At 39.9% G+C, this 23585-nt stretch overlaps 2 protein-coding genes across 2 annotated transcripts in view; both read right to left on the reverse strand.

The window, feature by feature from the left end:
* Nucleotides 1-7419, reverse strand: part of RNF128 (ring finger protein 128) — a 55831-nt gene extending 48412 nt beyond the window's left edge. Inside the window, exon 1 of the mRNA XM_090060235.1 lies at nt 6541-7419. Within this exon, the coding sequence (XP_089916361.1) occupies nt 6541-6943 (403 nt within the window). The 5' untranslated portion in view covers nt 6944-7419. The remainder of the gene's footprint in view (nt 1-6540) is intronic.
* A 1272-nt stretch (nt 7420-8691) lies between these two features.
* RADX (RPA1 related single stranded DNA binding protein, X-linked) overlaps nt 8692-23585 on the reverse strand; it is a 29066-nt gene continuing 14172 nt past the window's right edge. The window contains exons 11-15 of the mRNA XM_090060575.1: nt 23054-23122; nt 20025-20104; nt 13386-13670; nt 11299-11481; nt 8692-10358 (exon numbers count right to left, since the gene is read on the reverse strand). Of these exons, the coding sequence (XP_089916701.1) occupies nt 10213-10358; nt 11299-11481; nt 13386-13670; nt 20025-20104; nt 23054-23122 (763 nt within the window). The 3' untranslated portion in view covers nt 8692-10212. The remainder of the gene's footprint in view (nt 10359-11298; nt 11482-13385; nt 13671-20024; nt 20105-23053; nt 23123-23585) is intronic.

Here is a 23585-nt window from a genome sequence, read left to right on the forward strand (position 1 = left end):
TCTCTCCCTGGATTGTAATACCCTCAAACAACAAACCTTTTTCCTTTGCAGTCTTTTCAGACGTTGTGGAGCTGAGCTCTTCAGAGCTGGTTCTTCCCTCACTTAGTCCTGTCAGGTGGGTAAGATAACCTTGAACATAGATGACAGCTCAATATAGGCGTATTAGTTTTCTCTTCTTTGGGTGTGTAACAGCTCATGCTTGTAATTCCACCCTTAATGGAAACCTCCTTTGTGCCTGTATTCTGATGTTGGCAGGTGGGTGGCAGGGGCTTGGCCCGGAGTGGCAGAAAGGTCTGGAGGTTGGGCAGCAAGGTGCTGCCCGCACCCTCAGCAATAGTGGCAGTGGCTGGGGAGGGGCTGCAGCTCAGTCTGCAGTCCCAGCAGGTCAGTGATGGCAAAGCCCTTGGTGCACAAACCAGGGCTGCCCAGCCACGCCTCCTTTTCACTGGGCACCAGCACCTTGGCCTTGGCCCAGCCTTCAATGCTCTCTGATCCATCATGCTTTCTTGCAGTGCCCATCATTGCTGTCGCTGCCCAGGAGCCTTTTTATCCCAGTGTCTTGGCTGGCTGGCTTCAATCAGCTCTGCATGGGTGGGGGTGGTGGGCCCTACTGCCCAGGTCCCAGGATTAGTTGCCACTGAAATCCCTTGATGGCTCCTGCCAAGCACAAAACACAGGGCAGGGCACATGTGTGCATGCGTGTGTCACCCACGCTGCCCACCCCAAAGGCCAGCTCTACCTAAACTAATGGTGTTCATTCAAAATCATGATATCACAGTGTAGTTGCTGCTTTAGGAAACTAAAGACATAATGATAAATGCCATTGTGACAAGGAGTAGGATTTGGGAAGTTTAAGTTCAACATCATTCTTCTGTTGGATCAATAAACTTGTAAATGCCAGATCTGAACCTAGCTCGCTCCTCTTGCTGTGCCTTGGGAAAGAGGTAGGTCAGGTCCTAGGCCCCAGTCATTTTCTGGACCGCCAGTGGAGAAGCAGATAGTCCGGGTAAGATGAGAAAGCTGCCTGCTCTTCTGGAGCATCTGGGAAGGAGCTCTCACACTCCCAGGTTTCTGTTGGCTGGCTGCTTTCCCACATGGCCATACCAACTCTCAAATGGGTTGTATGCTGAAACTTTCTTTCCTTGCAAGGTTCAGCTGTTTTCACTGAGAGAAGGGGGACAAATGAATCCCTGCTATGACTTTTGACATTAGGAAGGAGGCTTGGCTCAGTGTTTGTAAAGCTAGCCACAGACTTAATGAAGATGCAGATCCATTGAATGCATACTGTATACTCCAGGAGAGTCAGGTGTTCCCGTACCTGGGTCAAATTGCAGTTTTTCAAGAACAGACCACAGAAGTTACCTATTGCCAGGGTGAAAGTTCAGAAAACCGATAGAGCTTGTTGAAAATATGTTGCAAGACAGAAAATATACTGAATATCTGATAAAACGATATTGCACAAAAATAGCAGCGACTCTGGAGTGTTTTACATCAGCTTCCAAAACAAAACAGATAAAACCAAGTGCCAGTCGCAGGTCTTTAGTTCACAAACTCATGGTGCCAGTGGCAGGCATTTAGTTCACAAACTCATAGCAGATATTGCATCAAAAGCCAAATAAGGGCCTCTCTCAAAAGTATTTCTGAGATAACAAGAGTTAGACTTTGAGACCACAGAGTGCCCTGAAACCAAGTTGAGAGGGCGAGAGAAGCAACACCAGCTTCTTCAAACACAACTGTAGATTAGGTGTCCTGTGTGGACTGACAGAAATGCAATGCTGCCAAATGTATGACACTGCCAAACCTAATTTGCTTTATGAATAATAAAAGCATTAACCACTAAAAGATTTACCTTTCATCAATTGAGGCTCAAAGCATTTACCATGGTAAAACATTTCAGAGCACAGCTAATACTATAGCTTAGCTATTATTTTTGAATGGCTTTGTAAGGCAAGCTCTAGTCTCATTTAGTCTGCTCTACAAACTCATGCCTTCCAGCTTCCTATTTCATTTTGAAAATGAAAAGATGTGCAAAAATAATGAAAAGAGAATTATCATGAGAGCTCAGCCCCCTCTGCTGGCCTATGATCATAGTACAGGAACAGTGTTGTCCAAGAAGATCTGTTTAGGTAGGCTACATCTCATGGAGCCGTTTTGGAGCAGTGCTAAGAGTTTGCAAACACATTTTCCTCTGAATTACAATTACAGCAAGCTATTTAAATCCTGCTAGGCTCCCAGTCATGTTGCTTAAAAATCCCTGTAGCACACCTGAGCAATGGCCAAGCCTTCCCTCTTTTGCCTGTAAGGCCAGTCTTTTGCATCAACCACCTTTAGGCAAATTCAGTATGTGCTTACATTCTCTTTAGCCACCCACCACACTGGGATTTTTGAAGAGCCTGAAGAAGTCAGATTGTCCAAAGTTCAAACATGCATTTTTAGACCCCCTAGCTCTCAAAATCTCAACTATGCCAACCTCAATGTGTGCAGATCTAGGGGGAAAAAAGAATGTTTGCACTCCAAAAACAAATACCTTCACTTGTGGGTAAATATAGAAAACCTCCACAAAGCTTCAGCGTGAAGTGCACTTATTACCACTCATTCACAGGCAAACATTTTCAAACCTAGGTTCCTAAATCCATACTAAGGCACCCATAAAAAAAAATGAAAGACTCTGGTTTTTCAAATGGTGACAAGCACCAGCAGCTATGGTTAATGTTAATATTATAGCTGCACCAGTGATTCTCAACCAGGGTGCCTCAAGATCCTTTGAAGAGTGATGTGAGGTGTGAGGATAAGTGAAGTTTGAGGATATAAGATGATAAATGCAGACTCAGGCCTTTCTCTGCCTGGCCAAGCCCCTTCTCCCACTGCCCAGCCCCTCTGTAAGGAGGTAAGCACTGCAATATATGTGAGCTATGGAAATCGAGTGCCACTCAGTTCACGAAAGTTATGAAGGAGTCAAGTGCAATGGGGACTGCCGTGAGTCCAAACACACTGAGAACCACTAGTTTAAACAAATTCCAGCACTGAGGAAAAAGAGCACATTATAATATACCCAGAAGGAGAAGCCTCTTGGACATTCAGATGACATTAGGAGCTCATCTTCTCCTAGTACTTAACTTTTACTGTGACCACATTTGAAAATAACATTGATTTTGTTCTCTTCCAGCACTATCATTAAATATATCTGGTTTTAAGATACTAGTTGAAGGGGCTTAAAGAAAAATCCTTAGGAAAAGTCATTCCAATAGACCTTAAAGTGGGGTTGCAAGTGTGGCGGCGGGGAAGAGAAATCTCTCATGGAATCTCTTATTCACATAGAAGTTGGCTACTTCCTGACACTTCCAAAACATCCCGCTCTTGTTTTAGTGCCAGAAATATGTTAGTGAAACTAGGATCTGCTTCAACCTCACCCTACTCTAGCTCCTTTCTTGCTCAAATTTCAAACGCTGGTGTTCTGACATCCTTATAAGTTACTTTATCTAAAATTAGAACCTCATCTTAGAAATGGTTCACATGACCCCCCATTGACCCAAATTGGAATTTCACTCAAAAAGCGTGCTTTTAAGTAAAGTGGGTAAATCTAGTTCTGAGTCTTATTTTAGATGAATTAACCCTATTAGCCACTTGGTGTCTCACTTGTTCCATGAGAAATTCAGTGAAAACCCTCACCCAGTATATTTCTTTTTTCCTCATATGTACATGAGCCAACACTCTCCTACATACAAAAAAACAAAGTCACATTAGGACCTTCGTATTAACGCCAGCCAGTTATTCCAAATTGTTTAGACAAACTGCTTTCCGTCCATATGTAAAGTAAAATCTTACCCAACTTGTCTGCCTAGTTAACTGACCCTACTTTTACATATTTTGTGAGAGAGGCATTTGAAACTTCATTAGTAAACACTGCCGACCAGAATATGAGACGACTCAGAGAAAGGCGTAGATATGATAAACATCAGTCCATGGGTTCTCCATGTAATTTGCTTCCAATCACATACACGATTCATCCCCTTCAGTATTACACAATCCATGTTTAGCATAGAAGTTCCTCCGAGCTGTTTCCATGTAGCAGGGCACATGTGAAGCACCCAGCACAATATTGATAAATGCATTTATATTGAATCAAACCACACATCTGGAGGCTTCTCTTCAAGGATCATAGAAAATTAGGGTCAGAAGGGACTGCAGGAGGTCATCTAGTCAACCCACTGCTCAAAGCAGGACCATCCCAAACTAGATCACCCCAGCCAAAGCTTTGTCAAGCTGGGTCTTAAAAACTTCTGAGGATGGAAATACCACCACCTTTCTGGGTAACCTGTTGCAGTGCTTTTCTACCCTCCTAGTAAGAGAGTTTTTTCTAAGATCTAACTTAGGCTTCCCTTGCTGCAACTTGAGCCCATCGCTCCTTGTTCTGTTAGCTGCCACCAGAGAGAACAGTCCATCTCCAGCATCTTTGTAACCACCCTTCAGGTATTTGAAGGCTGCTATTAAATCCCCCTGTCTTTTCCACACTAAATAAGCCCAGTTTCCCCAGCCTCTCCTCTGACTGACAGGTCAGATGCAAACTCTGAAGGTGGATTCTCTCCCTTCAGTGGTTGTAATCAATACTGAGAATGAAACCACCGGACTTTAGGGATGCATTCTTAGAGGCTGTGGACCACAATCTTGGAGGCTGTGGACCATCTCTTTATAAAATATTTTATAATTTGTGTATATTAATAAAAGCAAATGGTACAATCTGAACTTAAAAATTTCCAGCATAGTGCAAACAAAGTGAATGTAGTTTAAAAACAGGTTGCTTTTCACAGGGGCATCTTAACTATACTTTACTAATGAACGTCTGTGCTAACTTGTATATTTTAGGCAGTAGGACTTAGAGGAACAAGTGCATGGATAAAGGCCAAACAATATAGTATCTTCACAGATATCCACTAAAAATAGATTCATGCATAGGTTGAAGCTAAAAGGGATCAATATGATCATCTGTTTTCACCTCCTACAAAGAACTTCAGAGAAGCTGAACATCAGCCATAGCTCACAAAGGCAGCTATTAGAAAAAGAATCCTATCCAAATGGCACATAACATAACTAAGCTGATAAAACTCATGGGATCATTTCTCTCCTTCCACTCATCATAACTAAATACAAAGTGTGTTAAGACCTCCAAAGCAGAACCACACTTTTCTCTCAGTACACTTTCCTTATGATTAATCAGACATTTATAGATCCACCTAATGGTTGTTACAATTATGTAACGATAATTATGTACATCTGTAATTGGCTGAATAACCATGAGCAGAGTATCTATTAATGGGTCAATGTCATTCCGTCAGGAAGTCTCAAGTCAGTTTCTAGCAAGTCTGGGGTTGCTTAAACATTTTTAAATGGCTCAAATCAAATTTGCAAGATGGCAGGGTATACAACTGCTGTGGAGGATAGAATTAAAATTCTAAAGGATCTTGAAAATTTTGAGAACAGAGTTATGCACAACAAAAATGAAAAAGTCAACAAAGACAAATGTAAGGTGCTACAGCTAGGGAAGTAAAAACCAAAGCTAAATTACAGAATGGGGGGAGGGAGGGGGGTAACTGTCTTTGCAACAGCACTGCTGAAAAGGATTTGGGGGGCAGTGGTGACTATAGGCCACATACTTGCCAAGAGCCAGCCATATGATGTTGTTGAAAGAAAAGCAAGTGCTATTTTGGGTTTCATTAAGAGAAGCACTGTACTCAAGATAATGGAGATAACATATCACTTCATTTGGCCCTCGTCAGGGCTCAGCTGCAGTATGGTGTTCAGTTTTAGACACTGTATTTTAAGATGGATGTAGGGAAACTGGAGTGGATCTAGGGCAATGAAGGAGGAGCTGGAGTTGGAATGCAAGCCATACTGGTTGAAGGCAGTAGTTGTTTAGATATTATGGAGGAAGTGGGGCATGACAGTAGCTTTCAAGGCTGCTATAAAGAAGATGGGGATAAGTTGTTCTCCCCTGCCACAGAATGTAAGACAACAGACAATAAGCTTAAACTACAACAAAGCAGATTTAAATTAAATCTTAAGAAAAAAAAATCCTAACTGTACAAACATAAGACATGGGAATGGACTGTTCAGGGAAGTTGTGGACTCTCCCGTCACTGGAGGTTTTCAAGAAGAGGCTGGATGGACATCTGCATGGAATCTGTGCAAGGGGTTGGACTAGTTGAACCCTGAGGTCCCTCTTAATGCCATGAGTCTATACTGTACAGTGCTAAACACACTAGTAAAGACAAGTGCTAAGAAAAAAAAATGCTCTGGTTTGGCCAGAAGTATTCTCTTAAGGCTAACAGTAAGAAATTAGGAAGTGAGTATGGAATGCATGCAATAGTTTTCTTATGTCTAGTATTTTTTTTTTTTTTAACTAGAAGTAACAACTAAGGAACACAAGAACAGCAGATCAACACATCAGTAACTTCAGTATTATCATCTCTGGCTGTTTAAAATGGCATCTTAACATAGACAGAAGTTAACCAGGCTCCCCAAGTTGATTGCTGGAGTACTCACCAATGTGTGACATGGGGATGGTGTAACTGCCACGGTTTGGGGCATTGTAGATCACAACAGCTTCAGCACCCCTTCTGGTTGCCAATTTGATCTTTTCTGCAAAAGTGCAGTTGCCTCTTTCGATCAGTGCTATCCACGGTGTTTCTGTGACGGTGAACTCTGTGTTGTAATCACAGGCTTGAAGATTAGCAGATTTAGGAATGCCCACCAGTCCCTGAGCACTAGCCAGAGGAGAGTTTAATCCATACAGGCCACATTCACATTCGTCAGTCACAGTGCTGTTGTTTGTAGGGTTGAAGTAGAACAGATTCACATAGGCATTCGCTGGAACAGTCTCTACAACTTTAGATAAAATAGTAATAAAAATCAGGAAACAGGAAGGGCTGCACTTCTTCTGCTTCATTGCTTATTCATTTAAGCATAAAATGTAAGATTGTAGGTATTTTCAAATACCGATGGCCATTACGAGTCCTCCGGCTCCCTCGGTCGTTTGAAATTTCAGTCCCAGGTCGGTAACTGACACCACCCACGGCTATGAAGTCCTCAGTGCATCAGCTCTATTACACCTGGCTCATATGGGGAAGGGGGAGATAACACACCTGCTTTTAGTTACATAAACCACAGACTTCCGAGCACTTGGAAGAGTGTATGTAACCTTTGGTCCTGTGCTTCTGCTGCTCCTTAAGGCCCACCCTCTCTTGTCATTTCCATGCAGATTCTAGCTGTGACTGCAGTCCAACAGCAACTCAGTAGGCTCCTATTTCTTCTCAAATATCTTTTACAAAAGGTCAGAAGATTTTCTTTCCTTCAAGGTATCTCACATCAAAATAAGCAGGCTTGTTAAAAAGAGATATAGAAAATAGAGCAAGAGAAAATTCAGTTTAAAAAGACATATCCTGCTTAGTTTTTCTAGCCGTGTGCCCTGGAAGAATTAAGCAAAGAATGTGCTTTTCTTCGGAGTCCTTCCTCGTCTTGAGTCATTCTGTTTGAGATCCAGGGCGTGTCTACATTGAACCTGCACAGGTACAACTATGTAGATATGGTTGCACAAACCAGGGCACACCTCTGATGTAGAAGGCTGAAGTTTTTAAAAACAACCCAAACAATTAGACTTTGCTTGCATCACATGTTCCCTTTTCCCCTTTCAAATGTATTTGAAGTGTCTGGTTTATCAGCATACCAGACTCAGCTAAACTATGGAGTGTATAAGATTAGTCCTTCAGTTCATTTGGGGGTGTGGTTTGTCTTAGCTCCTGTTTTCTACTTCCCAACACAGGAGGATTCTCACCAATTCTGCTTTCCAAAAAAATCCTTTCAACTCCTTCTGAAGCCAAGATGGGATGGCTTCAAATATTGTCTGTATAACGGAGGATACATCTAGCCGCCCGCTCCCCTCGAAGCCCACACATAAAATATCAATTGTAACTGCATTGATACATACACTGGAAAGCAGGTTGAGATGTATATATTTTTCCACAAAGGGACTGTCTCAATAGGACTCAACTGTATGTAGAAACAGGTTAACAATGTTTTTGGGGTTTTTTGTTGTTTTTTTTAGAGTGGTCAAAGTTAGAAAAAGGAGGTGATGAAAATACAGAAAAACTGAACTTGTTGCAAATAAAGAAAAAAGAAACAGAACAAGAATTTGACTTCTCAGTTTATTCTGGAAAAAAATACCTGGTGTGTATGCTTGGGACAGCTGCAATACTGGAGGTTTTAGATCACTGGAGTCAAGCTGGACCTAAATTCTCTGGTAAAGTGAATTGCTGTGGTGGACATTTTTGAAACATTGCAGTAATTTCAGTAGTTTAAATGCAGTAGCTGCATTTAAAAAAACAGATTGCCTAATTATCTACAAAAATTAATAATAATAATACAGGTGATGGTTTATTTGATAATTAATTCATTTTATTTTCGCTGTCCTCATTTTTAAGTTCTAATATGCCAGACATATTTTAATCTTTAGGCCTGAGAATTAACGGTCCATATTAAGATGAAGTTGAGCACTCTGCACAGAGGTTTCACAGCGCTAGTTTGTATTCAGTTCATATGTCCTTGGTTTTCTCTGCAACTATGAAAATTAGAAACATTTATAGAAGTAAAATAAAAGTTAGAGTTAGGCATACAGTCAGGGAATACACAAAGCTCCAATGATATTTAAACTAAGCAGTATCTTTATTTCAGCAGTGAAAAAAAGATTCCTTCAATATGCATAGGTTCTACAAAGCCCTGTGAGATCCTGGGGTATGAGAGGTATGACAAAGCATTATGATTTTAAATGAGTTTCATGATGGATATGACTTTAGTTTCTCAATATTAGCAACACTGAATGAAATAAATAGTGAAACAAAAAGGAACCTTTGCAAAACAGCTTTTTGCTAACCTATAGTACACTGTCTTTTTATTTTGTCCTGAGCCTTTTTGAATAGCACAATACTTTAAGAGCCATGCAGCACTTTCCTGGGCTATACTGCATCAAAGGGGACTTATGAGAACTACTCATACTATGGCAAAGCTGTACAAAGGTCTGCTGTATCATTTTTATTGCAAAAAATCATGATTACCTTACAGATTGTATCTAGAAGTTTTCCTTAAAAATAGACTTCTATCTGAATAGCAGCTAGTTAAAAAAAATCTGCTGGCATAGTCAGCATGGCTCAGTTTGGAGGCTAGTCTCTTTCTTAACCCTAGAGCCTACATTATATCTTGTACTTAAAATATAAAATGCAAAACAGAAAGAAAAAAAAAAATACATGGTTTACCCAAATAACAACTTTTACTCACAAACAACACTGTTAGCAGATTTTTAAAAAATTGTAACACATACCCATAGCAGGGATGATGCTCTAAGTACACTGACAACATTTTCAAACCTAGACCTGGTGCCCCAGGTCCATCACAATATATTAAGTGCACATCTAGTTACCGGATTATAATATACTAAATGCAGAGAAGTCACGCTGTGTTTATTTTAAGTAATTTATATTAGACAGCAGAACTGAAACCACTGAAGATTGAGGTTGTCTATCCACAGAAAAATTGTCAGCAGCAGGGCCAGTTTCTCCCTACCAGCTAGCCAACCCTTCTCTAAAATCTATTTTCCACAGAATAAAGCATAATTCTGTTTCTCACCAAAACTAGCTTCTTGGGCTCTACCAAACCAAAAAAACAAGCAATGGGGCAATTCACATGGTCAGTTTGTGTGACAGCAACTTCTTCTCCTGGAGTTAAACTGAGAACATTTCACACGAGCAAGCCCGCAAGCTGCCACACAGCAATGATGGTAGGGTCCGATGAGCTATGGACGATCACTTCAGTGCTTTAAATCCAATTCTTCTGCTGCATATGTGCAAACCAGTCCCATTGAACGCGAACAGAATGTGGTTTCAATACTCCATTACTCAGCCAGTCTGTTTGCTTAATTATTGAATGTATATATATAAAAAAATAAATCTGTCAGTTGGGTGCTGACAGATGTTGATTCATCCAATGCAGTATATACAAAAGCAACAGCAACAACCATGTTTGTAACACTTTCTAATGCTTTCAGACACAAAGCACCAAGCCTTCCTTTGTAATAGTTTGACTATCATTACACATGTTCTGTCATAAGACATCGTAATACTTTAAATGCTTAACTCTGACAAATATCAAAATAATTTATTTTTTAAATTACACAGGGGTCCCAACACCAGGCTCCGTTATCTTATAGATTTTGCTCAAAAAGACTTCTACTTTATCTTCACCCAAATGACAGATGTCCAAGATACAGATGACATGCTGCTTGTCTAGGTCAGCTGCCGCTTTTACAATTTCATCTAGAAGCCAAACAGATGATATATTGTAAAACAAATTCTTAACTGACATTTTGTTTACAAGCAATGAGCCGTGCATCTTCCCTTTCTTTTAGTGAAAAGGATAACTTGGCCTGTTATGTGCTAATCTATCAAAAAATATATGAATATATAAGTTCAACTACTACACAGGTAAATACTTCATTATCTCATATAGATGAAGGTAAACTCAAATTTGTACATGCTTTAAGAAGAGTGTCAGAAGTCCTTAATAAATGTAGAAAGTCTTATTCAAGGTGTTTCACATATCAGATACATCTTTGTTTATGCTTAAAATCAAGTGTTTTTATTTATTACTTGTGTTTAACACTTCAATAGTATTTTACCTCTTTGAAGCAAGGTACAAACATTAATTAATGACTTTTACTGCACTTTTTGTTGGTGGCTAGTACTTGAAACCTTAATTTAAAAGTCAAACAATTACCAAGCACAGAAATACTGCAGCCTATACCTGTCAACTGAAAGCCAGCTCCTCAGAGTGATGCTAGTGAAAGAAGAACGAATGACTGCTAACCATGCTCTCCCATTTATGGACCAAACTCAGACAAATACTCAAAATTCAGCCTCCCTGCCAATACAGTTCTGTAGCAGCAAATAACTGCATGTACAATATAGGTCATTCAGGATTCTTAAGTGCCTCAACATGCCTATGTATTAGGTACTTGGGTATCAGCTTGCTCCAGCACTTATTTAAGACTGATGACTTGTCAATCTAAAAAAGGCAAATGAAAGATTGGCCCGAATAATCTGATATGATATCTATACTATTAGTAAAAGAGTATGCCATAAATGCATGTGTATACTATGGAAAGTGGTGCCTGCCCTACACTTTGATATTTGCCCACAGAGTCAAAACTTGTGGTTAGCTATAAAACAAGAAAATCCACTAGTAAGTAAATCCTACCTGAAAGTGGAGACAAGTCACAAGGTCTTTCATTGCTGGTGGTCTCCTGTTGCTGCACAGAGATGCAATTCATACAGGATAATAATGCATCATTCTGAATATTCTCCATTTGAAATAAATGGGGATATTCAGGACAAAGTAGAGGTAAGAATGCAATATCAATAGCTACATCATGGTTTATACCTGTTAAGAAAGAGAATTACCATAGCAAAATATTTCATCTGCAGTTTGCAAGAGTTTCATGAAATACTTACATCTGAAGAGGATCAAAAATTTGAAGACCAGTTACTCCATCAAAACTAAGCATTCCAATCTGCACAGTTAAACTGTCAAAAGATTTTTACCTAGTCCCCTCTTTTCCATTAGGTACCCAACAACTGCAATTAAATAAGTTTCTGCAGAAACATATGTATACTTATATATACCTGCACATATACATATATATGCATAGATATGTACACATATATATGCATGTACTGACAATCTGTTATAAACATATAACAACCATTAAAGAATTTAAAAATGCTTGTAGCCCAGAGTATATTAAACTAAGTTTTAGAAGTTTCCACCCCAGAGCTTGCAATGGAGCTAATATTGCTTGGTAGCCTCATGTGTCTGGATTTCTTTTAAGTTTAATCCTAATTAAATTTCCTAGGTTTAGAATGCTTGCAATGATCCCAAAACTTTTAAAAAGTTACTCACATAAACCCTCAGCCTGAAACTCAGCTTAACAGGTTTTGGCAAGCAATTTCCCTATCTTTTTCATTTAAAAACTTCAATTTGATGACTGCTAAATAATAAACACAAATATATTAACGTCACATAGTAGTGTTCATGAGTTGAAATATTCATCAACTTTAAGGTCATTTATACATGTCCTCTGGGATGCCGGGGGTGGGGGGATGGAAGAAGGCTCGAATGAGCTTTAAAGCACCCCCACTGCCACTTTTCAGTGGGGAGATGCTGATGCACGTGACGCTGGAGTCTCCTGGAGTGCAGTAATTACCACGTTCCAGCAGACTCAATAAATCGAGTCTGCTCCAACGCGCTGTAATTACACCGAGTTGGAGCAGCCTCAATGCATGTGGATAGGTGCCCCTATTTATATGTTTAATTTTAAGGACTGAGGATAAATTCATTAGTACATTTTATTGCTTTGAGCTACTCAGAAGGAACATAAAGCAGGTGAAAGGTCTGGATGAATATGACCTTTATTTTATCATAATGCAGCCATGGTACTTTAAGAGCCATGACTGTTGGAACCAATCCAGTAATAGATGAGGTTAAAGGAGTACTCATGACATATCCAGTTCCCACTACACTACTTGCTCATTTCAATCAATAGCTCTCATGCATGCAAATTAGCTGAAGAGGATGTGTGATTGAGTAAATTGCTGTCCATATCAGAATAGCCCCAATTAAGAGTGACCTAACCTAATGAACAGAGCCTGTCCATAATTTTAGCGCTTAATAGCTTAATTGCAACCCACATTCTTCAAATGTATATCCACAAAATTTGCTACAAGTGTTAACTGTATGGAAAGTAGAGCTAGTAAAATATTTTCAGATTTGCAATGTCAATTAACAGAGGGATGACATTTTCAACAATTCTTGTACTGGCTTTCAAAGAAATACTACATACAGTCTGAGGAATCTGTTTTCTTTTATTTTAAAATATATTTTGGACAAAGAAACATTCAACAGGTGCTAGATTTTAGATACATGATTTTAAAAGGGGCCCTTTCTTTCAAATTACAAATACCTTTTCAGAATTTGAAGAGCTGTAGCTTTGAAAATGTTAAATGCAAAAATCTCAACTCAACTTTAACCCTGGAGTTTGGCTTAGCACTTCAATAATATTTTTTTAAATATCCAAAGTTCGTATCTGTACTAAGGCTGCTTATAAAGAAACAATTCCTTCAATTTTCTTTTCTAATGCCTGAATAAGCACTGGAAAAACTGGCATAGTCCACTCAAGTTAAAAAAAAGAAACAGCATTCTTTGTTAAACTATGAGAATGCTACAAAGCCATACCTCATTAAGATTTCAGTGCTTTCCAAACAGGAGATCTACTAGATGTCACTTACCCAGTATTGTCACTTCATAATGGCCAGTGCTGCTAAAATCATGGCTTTCCATATTTGTTTTGTATTCTTTTGGTTTATGCTTTGCTGGATGAAGGTTGTATTGCTGCAAAAGGAAATCTTTGTGCTTATAATCAAATTTATGTGGGATGCTTTCTGGGAATACAGTGCTGTGATGCAAGTGTTCTGTTAATTTGTCTTTCATCCGTGTCCACAGATCACTTTGCCAAGAATCACAAGTCCTTCCCGTCTCTTCTATTTCAGGTGTGTCATTCCTTCCTTCCTTGTCTATTATAAATATATCAAACATTAGGTGGTCCATATGCACTGACAAACCATACCGCTTCAACAATGCAAACAAAAATATAGGGTTGCTGAAAAGATTAATACATAGTCAAACATGAAACTACACAGTGGAGTAATTCAAACAAAGAGTACAAAAGAAATTTACATTGTGATTTAAATAAATAGGGTTTCCCCCAGTCAAGTTTGAAGGCTAGGCACAGTTCAAACAGTTATACTGGATGGAAGCTGACATTCATTACTTTTTTTGGGAAAGCAAAAAACTCATCTCATATTCAGCCAACTTGTTCCAGCAACACTTAAGAACTGTAAAAATTGGCCTAAGTATGTAAAAATTAAATAGATACTTTAAGAAGCTCAGCTCTGCCATCTTTTGGGCAATGTGTGTATTCTGCATCAAGGCTCTTGGCTTTTAGCTTCTAAAGCATATTTGAGTAGGATTCTCCACTGTACAGCCAACGAAAGACTGAGTCCCTTTTCCCATTATATTTAACACGTGCATTCTCAACTGGAAAAACCTCAAACCAAACATCAGTCCTAATTCTGTAGGCTCATCCTGTATCCTACTCTGAGCTTACCACAAGGTCCATTTTGAATGTCTCCCAACTATCCTTTTCTTGTGTTTTATCTCATGTTGCCTGCATCCACCTCCCTCCCCGCTTGCCAGTAAACAGTACTCCCAACCCAGTTCTTTATCAGCCCCAGTGTTTTCTTTGCAATCCAATCACATGAATCAGGTATACAAATTTCTAAATTACCTCATGTGTAACACTACAGCAATCATTACAATGAGCTGTATGTAGGGCAAAGAAGTGGAGATACCGGAATGTATATGGCTAAACTGGAATCAGCAACACTAAAGTGGAAGAGTATTAAAGAAGAGAATACAAGAGTATTACTGCCTGGGGTAAGAGGGGCAAGGAAAGGATGGTAAATTTTAAGGAAGAAAGCTAGAAATCTTAAGAGGGTGGTGCAAAAGTCAGGACCTACATATTTATTCAAGTAAATGTTCAAACTGACTACCATTAACTTCAATTCATTTCTTAGCGCGCTTTTGAAATGATGCTAACTAGGCCTTATGCCAAACAAGGCACAGGATGTTTTTTTATACAGCTGTAACACAGAGTTTGCAAGCATCACTTTTTCCCAGATACAAACATACACTTAATTTTCTGCATGGAAAAAATTACCTATTTAATGCCTTACAACTTAAAGATCACTATTAAATTCATCAAAACCAATTGAAAATAGTAATACTTCAAAAAAAAAATAACTTAGTGCTGGAAACCTAGATGTGAACTGTGTAACAGTCCCTTTCAAGCTTTTAAATTTACAAAAGGGATGTTAAAATATCACTGGACCAATGTACGTCCCTGGGCACACCATAACATGGCTGATTCAGAACGTCATTTGGACGCACCACCAACATCAGTGGTTCAGTATACTTCATGTTAGAAATATGCTGCTGACATTTTTAATTTTGAGCAACTGAATGCTCACATCTGGTTAGAAAGATAGCTGGCTGAAAAGCAATTCTGTTGGGATAGTCTGTATAATTACATTAAGAAGAAAGAAAAATACAGTACCTGCCATCTTCTGTAATAAGAGTGAAGATTTCATTTACAAAATTTTAAGCATTAAAACTTGCTAGGGTATAAATTGGGTTTAAAAAGCTCTTCCCATTATAAACTTCATTCATTCCTTCTCTTTACTTCTATCTCAGTATCTTGGGGCTGTAATTCACATGTCCTATGTGTACACACATATTTAAATGAACAGAAACTCATGTGAAATTAGGGAAGGACAATAAAAGCAACAGCCATTGGCCATTTGAATAATAAGAAGCTGAAATCCATGTCTCAAAGACCCACAGCACCAAAAAACAACTGCAGCAATAATAACACTTGAAAACTACCAACCAAAGCAAAGCAAGTATTTGAAGCCTTGCTGTCCTAGGTGAATCTGTTGCATAGGTATTTTTCCAGTCTGTACCATTAAATGGCATTGTTAATATGACTGTATAATCTTCCACTAAAAGCAACTAAACTAAACTATGTTTTGCATTTATTTAGTGCATGGAAAGCTTTTTAAAAACTTCAGTATAATTATTTATAGTACGGAGCAGATGTTATATTCTTGAGTAAGGTTTAACAGTTAATTTGATCTTTAGCCTTCATGCTCAAAATACCTAACACCATTTTGTTAGATAATTCATTTTGGTTTCACAGTTTTGTTCCAAGTCAGAGCTGTTCAAATGGTAGCCCAGGGGCTGCATGCATCCCACGAGGGGTTAATCTGTAGCCCCTGGGCTCTCATGAGGCTGCTGTTCCTTCTGTAGCTCTAGATGCTGCTGCAGCCAGGGTCTTTGGGCTTTCCTTTTTTTCTCTGGTTTTTGCTTCCTGCTCTCACCCTCAGAGGTGGTGTCATGGGACACAGCACACAGAGCTGGGGGAAACCCAGCATGGCACAGTAGGGTGGCCCATGACCAGTATGCTGAGGATGGGGCCACCCATTCTGCCCAGCTGAGGCTGGCGGGGAAGGTTGCCTATGCATGCTGTGGAGTGTGTGCGGGTAGGGGGCACCTGCTCAGCAACAGCTCCAGTGGGCTCAGGGCTCACACCATTGAGGGCTCTGCTAATGCAGCCCACATGGGTGCAGTCCCCAGTCACTCAGAAGTTGGACAGTCCTGTTTCAAGTTACCTTTAAACCTGCGCAGAATGTCAGCATCTTTCACTGGTCCATTCCTTCTAAAAGTATAATCACTAGAGTAAGGCAGACACTCATTTTTCAACCTATTGCAATTTTTCTTTCTCAAAAAGATTAAAAACTATCTACATTTAAAAAAATAACCCAACTTTTTGTTCAGTATAAATTATTTAGTTTCAGACCACTGTGTTCAATTCTATAGTTTCTACATGCTTTTATCCAGACTGGGGCAAAGGTTGCAACACTGCTCTGATGACATAATCTCTGGATTGGCTCTCTACATTTATTAAATGTCACAGCTCTATCCCATTCCATCCCATCCAATAACCTTGGCGGAGCAGAAAAGCCAGCTAAGGTCTTACTAATGACAGAGGGTATGATTCAAATGGAAACAAAAGGAAGAGAAACTGCTTGTAAAGCAATGACAGACACTGCTACTAAGGATGTTGACATATGTTACAACTGAACATCTCTGAAATGTCACTGAATGGGAAACAGCCCACAATTGTTGCCGGTCAGAGGTTTTCACAGATGCAACACCCCAGTGTTTAAGGCGGAACAGTCACCTCTTAGGTGGCTGAAGTACTGTGGCTATGACACAAAGCCTGGGAGTCCAGCTGTCCAGCTTGCCTTACAATAGGTGAGGTAGGGTGGGGTGTAGGGGGAAGAAGTGCTTGCATCCACACTCCAGGGGTGTTCCAGAGTGTGGGTGACCTGGGGCTGGGGCACTTCCACTTTTGTGCTTTCCTTTCTCCCTTAAACATGAGGTCAATAAAGCTGCCTGCTCTGGATCAAACGTCAGCATGTGCACCTGATTTGTGGGGACTCAGGAGGGTAAGAGGCAAGGAATGCTCAAACCTATATTTTTAGATTCCCAGGGGTTAGGGGTCATGATGAGGGGCTGCAATTAAATAGGGAGTGAGGACACAGTTGGATGTCAAAGACAGTTTTTACTGAACAAGTAGCGGGGGGTCTTGGGCTCAGGCCCATGGATAATAAGTGCCAAAAACAGGAAAAAAAAGGAGGTGGGGAATGGGGCAGTAGAGTTCTGGCCATATACCAGAGCAGCCAGTTGCAAGAGCAGAGAGGGTGAAGAGCGTTGCAGTGTAGGACCACAGCTACATCACAAAACCCACGGTGTCCACATGTAATATGTGCTCCGTTTACAGTGCACCGATTCAAAAGAGTACCTGATTTTCCAGGTACATTATTAAACCATTCCAGACAACTTTAAACCAGTTTAATGGGCTTCGTATGTCTTTCCATTTTAAACTGTACTTAAACTGGTCTAAGTGTTGTGTGTGTCCATACCCTAAGTAACTTTAGGGAAGGCATTTGTTCTTTAAAGTGGCTTTTGATGGCCACTAGTGCAGGTATTCACTATGTAACAGCTCCATTTTCTTTGGAACATGGTAATGGCATCATAAGACTCTCAGACTCAAGTGCGCTTGTATGTTGGGTGCAATATGACAAATCAGTATGGAAACTGCAAGTGCATGTTATTTAAATAGACTAACATCCACACAAAAAAGAGGAGGAAAAATAAAAACCTGCTGTGTGTTCTTTGAAAGACTGCATATACAATATCCATTCCATTCGTTTTTCAACTTGTGGAACTAAAGCTTTACAAGAAATAACTTTGATTGTTTTGGATAAAAACACATAAAATTGGAGGAAAAATAGGAGAAATTTGGCATGGTTTCAAACCTTCATAGTGGACATTTTCATACACCAAGAAAAACAGCAAGGCTGTTTTTCAAACTGGTTAAATACTGATTAGGTTCTGGGGCCTTAAACCAATCTCCTCCTACTAGTGTTCCAAATGAATGTAATGCTAATGTTTCTATTAGAATTCTGACTGAATAAAAAAATACCTATAAACAACTACCTGTGTACTGCTGGTAGCTCCATATCAGAGAAGATTAATGTGCTTCAATTATTTCATGTAAAAAGCAGAATTTGTTTTTCTTTAAACTGGAATTAGCCTTCATTTAACTATCATAATTATGTTACAAACAAATTTGTGGTATCATATTAAAAGCCCCTGCTCTGCAGAGCTGTTAGTGCCATATGAAACCACTTCTGGAAGGAGAGAAAGATCGAGAGATTAATGTGCACACAGTGCACTCAAAATAGTAGTTGATTTAACCCACTTGCATAACATCTGTTGCGGAGCTGATGAAAGAAATTCTATTAAGACTGTATTCTAAAGGAAGTCAGAATTTTTTTTAACACAAGAGCACGCTGTACCTCTCCTTCCTCTGATGTCAATACAGTCTAAACAACAGGATTATAATACTCCAATTTAAGATAGAAAGTAAACCAGATTCTGTGAGATTCCTTTACAGTACTGATCATGTCATGTCAATATATTATCACGGTAGGATTGGTGTGCTATTGTACCTATGAAGGTCTAGGAGACATATGAGGCTAAGATTTTTTGTGATATTGTTATTGACCCAACTAACTAACTATATTATCATGAGGTTTTTTTTTTCATACCTAATGTTTTGAATACAACAAAATATTGAAATTATGTAATTATTTTCTTCACTGTATGTGCATCTTCAAGATATCCTGAACAATTCTGAAAAGGTTAGCTGCGCCAAAATGTTAACATCTATGACTACCCAAGTTTCTGGCTAAAAACGTTAAGACACAATGCTGAGGAAAGTACATCTCTCAAGTTTAAAAGAGTATAGAAAGGGATTGAATAAAATATTTTAGGAGTTTTCAAACTTCCTTAAGAGCTACGTTTCTTCAGTATGTGAGAACAGATCTTAATGCAATAGAAGATGCCATTCTTACTTTACACTAAACAGAATTTTACTTTGTCAGTTTACAGGTTTTTGTTTTATAGTAGTTCGTAAGAGTTTGATTGGCATTTAGAATTTTAATCTACTAAAAGCTCTTGGAAAAGTGCAGAGATGTAACGTAAAATCAGTAAGGCAATAATCAATACACTCTAATAACAGCATATGAACAATATATACACAGTACATTAAGACAAATGAAGAGCAAAATGCAAAGAGAGACATCTCACTTATGAAGGAAAAAGAAAATAAAGCCTCCAAGATGGACATCAGAATTGAACAGATTATAGATGAAATTCTGCCACTCAGGTCAGAGAAATAGCCAAAAGAATATAAGCCAAAATATTCAAGTGAATTAGAAGTTGGACCAAGCAACATGTAGTGACAGTCAACTGAGGAATTCAATCTATCCTTCTAGCCCAGTAACAGTTTTAATTTAAGAAAAATATTCAGGGTTTACTTTTCAAACATGGAGGAAGAAAATCTGGGCTATTTAATTTAAAACCCAAACCCAAACCAAAGAAAACTATCCCCATATTGATGACTCACTGATATGTTACATCCTGGTCCACCTACTCTGTGTTTGTCTTTGACTTTTAAAGACTGCTGTTCTGTAGGGCCAAGGAGAATACTAGTATATTTGGGTCAACAGAACAGCAAGATTAAGAAAGAGGCCTCATCTACACAAGAAACTGACTGCATAGTCATTACCATGCAGTCATTTCGGTCATTCAGCACTAGTATAAACAAATGCTAAGTGACTTGCATATGATACGATACTAAAATGGATCAAAGTTTAATAAAATATTTAGAGACATACCAGTACAGGACTCTGAAACATCTGGCACAGCCAGCCTAACATTTTCATACATAGAATCTTCTTGGTGAAATTCATCCAAGCTGTAAAAATAAAATGATAGTAAAACCTGAGGTTTGCAGGATTCAGCTAAAATTAGTAAGATCTTTTTGTTACCATGTTATAAATTACTCAAATTCCAATAATTACCAGAGTTCAGACCTTGAAAAGGTCCTTATGATAAGCTGGATCAACTCACACAAAGAAGAGTTATTGATCACCTTCTTATCATAAACTATTGAATTTATTTAAATCATATTCGAGAAAAGTAACACTATTTTGCTAAGAACAACTTTGTCAAAGCTCACAAGACAGAAAGCATCTGTGAAAATTTGCCCTCTGCTGGTCACTTGTGGAAGTGGCATGTGTGACATGTCAACAGAGATGACTTGAGCAGGGTGCGGGGCCCAGGACAAATCAGCCTGTGCAGGGTCCTGCCCCGGACACAAGGAAGCCAGCAGCAGATTCGGCAGCAGGGTGCCAAGCAGCTGGACGTGAAGCCGGCGGAAGCATGGAGTCACCACAGCCGCTCTGCCCAGCTCCACAGGGCCCCTCAAAGCATGGGGCCCAGGGCGGTCGCCTTCATTCACCCCCCACTAGGGATGGCCCCGATGGTCAAGCATTGCGCAGAGCCAAATGTCACAGACTTTAAATAGGTTTCTATACTAGTTCTAAAAAGGCTCCAGAGTGTGCTGTTGTACTGTGATATTATCACACTTCAGCAACGGAAGACACAAAGCAGTAATTAATTCATGGTGCTAGACCTTCACCCGAAACCTAAAATGGCAAAGAAAAGGTTTCAAATGATTTTACATATTATCCTGCTGCAACAGTTGAGTGAAATGCACTGGATTTCATTATATTTTCATTTTCAGTGAAATGAACTAGTTCTCCAGCAACCAACATTTTACTCCCTTTGGTCAGTTATTCCCTCTTACCCCTGCAAAATTCCAAGGGAACTAAAATGATACATACACAAAATGCTAATGTTGCAGCACAGTAATTCTACTGCACATTAGCACAGCTGGCAAAAACCCTGTTAATACACTAATATACAGTTGAATTACTGTACTGTGCATCAGCATCACATAAAAAGTGTTCATCTGCGCTAATGTGCAGTAACACCAATTATGGCACAGTGTTAGCACTTGTCATTAGCGGTGCACTGTTAGAGATTGTGGGGGTTGATATCGATAGCCGATTTTTAAGGAAGCATATCGGCCAATACCAGTCCAATTTCCAATATGCACCCTGGCGGCTTGAAGAGCAGTGTCCGGCTGGTAAGTCTGTTGTGGTGAAAGGGGAGGAGGAAGGGAAGGGGCATGGGGGGAGGCAGATCCAGGCCCCTATGACGAAGGAGAAAGTGGGGCTAGGGCTGGGGCAGGGGCAAGGGCTGCCCTGCTGGGGCGTGGTGTGGCAGATGCAGGACAGAGCCACAGCTTGTCTGGGGGGTGTGAGTGGGGCAGGGGCAATTTCCACTGATGCACACACCCCTGGGGAGGGCATAGAGGGTATGTGCCCCCAGATCTGTATGGGGCAGGGCAGGCTGCTGCTGTGGGCTTGAGCCAGACTGCACTCAGCACAGGGCGGGTGGCAGTGGCACTGGGAGGAGGCCTAGGGAGGCTCAATATTCACCATAGCCCCCACTCCCTCCTCCCAGTGCCTGCCCCCTCCCCGAGTGCAGCCTGGCCCAGCCCCCACCAGGAAGAGGTCTTCCCAACCCCAGCCACAGCCTGCAGCAGTAACCCACCCTGCCATGTGCAGATCCGGTGGGCACATGTCCCCCATGCCCTCCCAGGGTGCGCAGTGGCAGGAGCCCATCCCCCCTCCACGTCCCCTGGATAAGCCATGGCTCTGTCCTGCACCCACCCCACCTGGGCAGTGCCTGCTTCAGTCCCACACCCTCCCTCACTGCAAGGGCCTTGATTTGCTCCCCCATGCCCCTTCCCTCCCCCTTTCCCTTCCACCACAACAGACTTAGCACTTGCGTACAAATCTCCCAGCTGGGCTGTGCTGCTCACCATCTATGCACTGTGCTGCAGCTGCACGCATGCACATGGCATTTATCAGCCATGTCAGGCAAGTTTCCAATACAGTCAATTTTCTTTATATTGGTGCCAACCCAATATTGGACCGATGTATCAGTGCACCTCTACCTGTCGTTGCAGATACTAAACTTGATGCTCCGTAATTATGGTGCATTAATGAATATGTAGATACACCCACTATAACCCAGCCACTAGAGACATTTATTCCTTTCTGCCTTGCTTTAGCTCTCCATATTTGTCATTTAGCCAAACAATCCATATTAATAACTCCTATAAAAGATAGAAGATTGCCTTTATTGGCCGTGTAAAGGACAAAGCCCACCTCTGGGGCTATAAAGAAGGTTAAATTAAAAAATCCCTACAATTAAAATATAATACCATCACCTTTTGCTGGGCAAGTTTTAAAAGTGGTCTCCAACCTGATTTAATTTTGAGTGCTCTGACTAGGATTCTGATTTAAATGGTGCTAACTGAGCAGCTGGAATTCTAGCCTTTTAATTTTGCAGATAAAAAAACACCATGTGGAGTGTAAAACTGCAATATCCTAATTACTTTTTTGGTTTCTATTCTTTTTTTGCAGAGAACAACTGAAAGTTTCATTTTTTAAATGAAAATGAAAAATGTTTGCACACAGCCACAGAACTCATGTTCCAACCTGCCCTGAACATTAAAAATGGTCCAACTTAAAAAAAAAAAAAAAAAATCAGCAAGTAACAGAAAATATTGCTTGGGGTTGAATGCAGCTCAATGGACCAACAGAGAATCTGACCTTCCAACAGCCAGTTTCACACCCCTTGGTCTAATGTTAAGCCACTATTAACATTGCTTCCGGCCACACTTCTGTAATGAAAAGAAGCTGAGCTAGTTGAATTCTTAACTGCTCACTGTTGATATCTGAATGCTTTACAATGCAGATGGCTAATGAATTAAGTCCATATTACTTACCAGCCTTTTTTCCTTGCAGATCTTGTGAAATATGGGCATGAAGACACAGGAACAGCAACATCCCTTTTCCTTAAAATTAAGGAGTAAAAATTTTTTTAGTTCTGGTTTAAGAATAATATGTATACAGAGAGAGAGATCTACAAAAACAGAGTAAAGAGAAAAAGGCTCTGAATTTGCTACTAAAACATTAGTAAAAACAAGTTTGATATTTTCCAAAAATGTATTTTGCATGTGGCTTTTCATCCAGTATCATTTGTATTTTTCCTTGTTTTCTTTTGAAAAGTTCTGAACAGCATCGACTCTAGATACTAGAAAGGAGAAAGATGTCTTTTTCAGCATGAAAAGTCTACTCCAAAATATGGCCCGCTAGAGTTCCATAATATTGACGTATCTCAGTATCTAGCAAGATTTTGCAATACCATACGTATAGGCCTGTTCCAAAGGAAGTGTGGCTTGTCATGACAACCTTAAGAAGGCTCCTCCATGGAATTTGTGTGTGATAAACATATGTTTTACTCTCACGACTAATAAG

Source organism: Crocodylus siamensis, chromosome 8 (genome assembly GCF_052110815.1).
Source record: "Crocodylus siamensis isolate JL-2025a chromosome 8, ASM5211081v1, whole genome shotgun sequence".
Lineage (NCBI taxonomy): Eukaryota > Metazoa > Chordata > Crocodylia > Crocodylidae > Crocodylus > Crocodylus siamensis.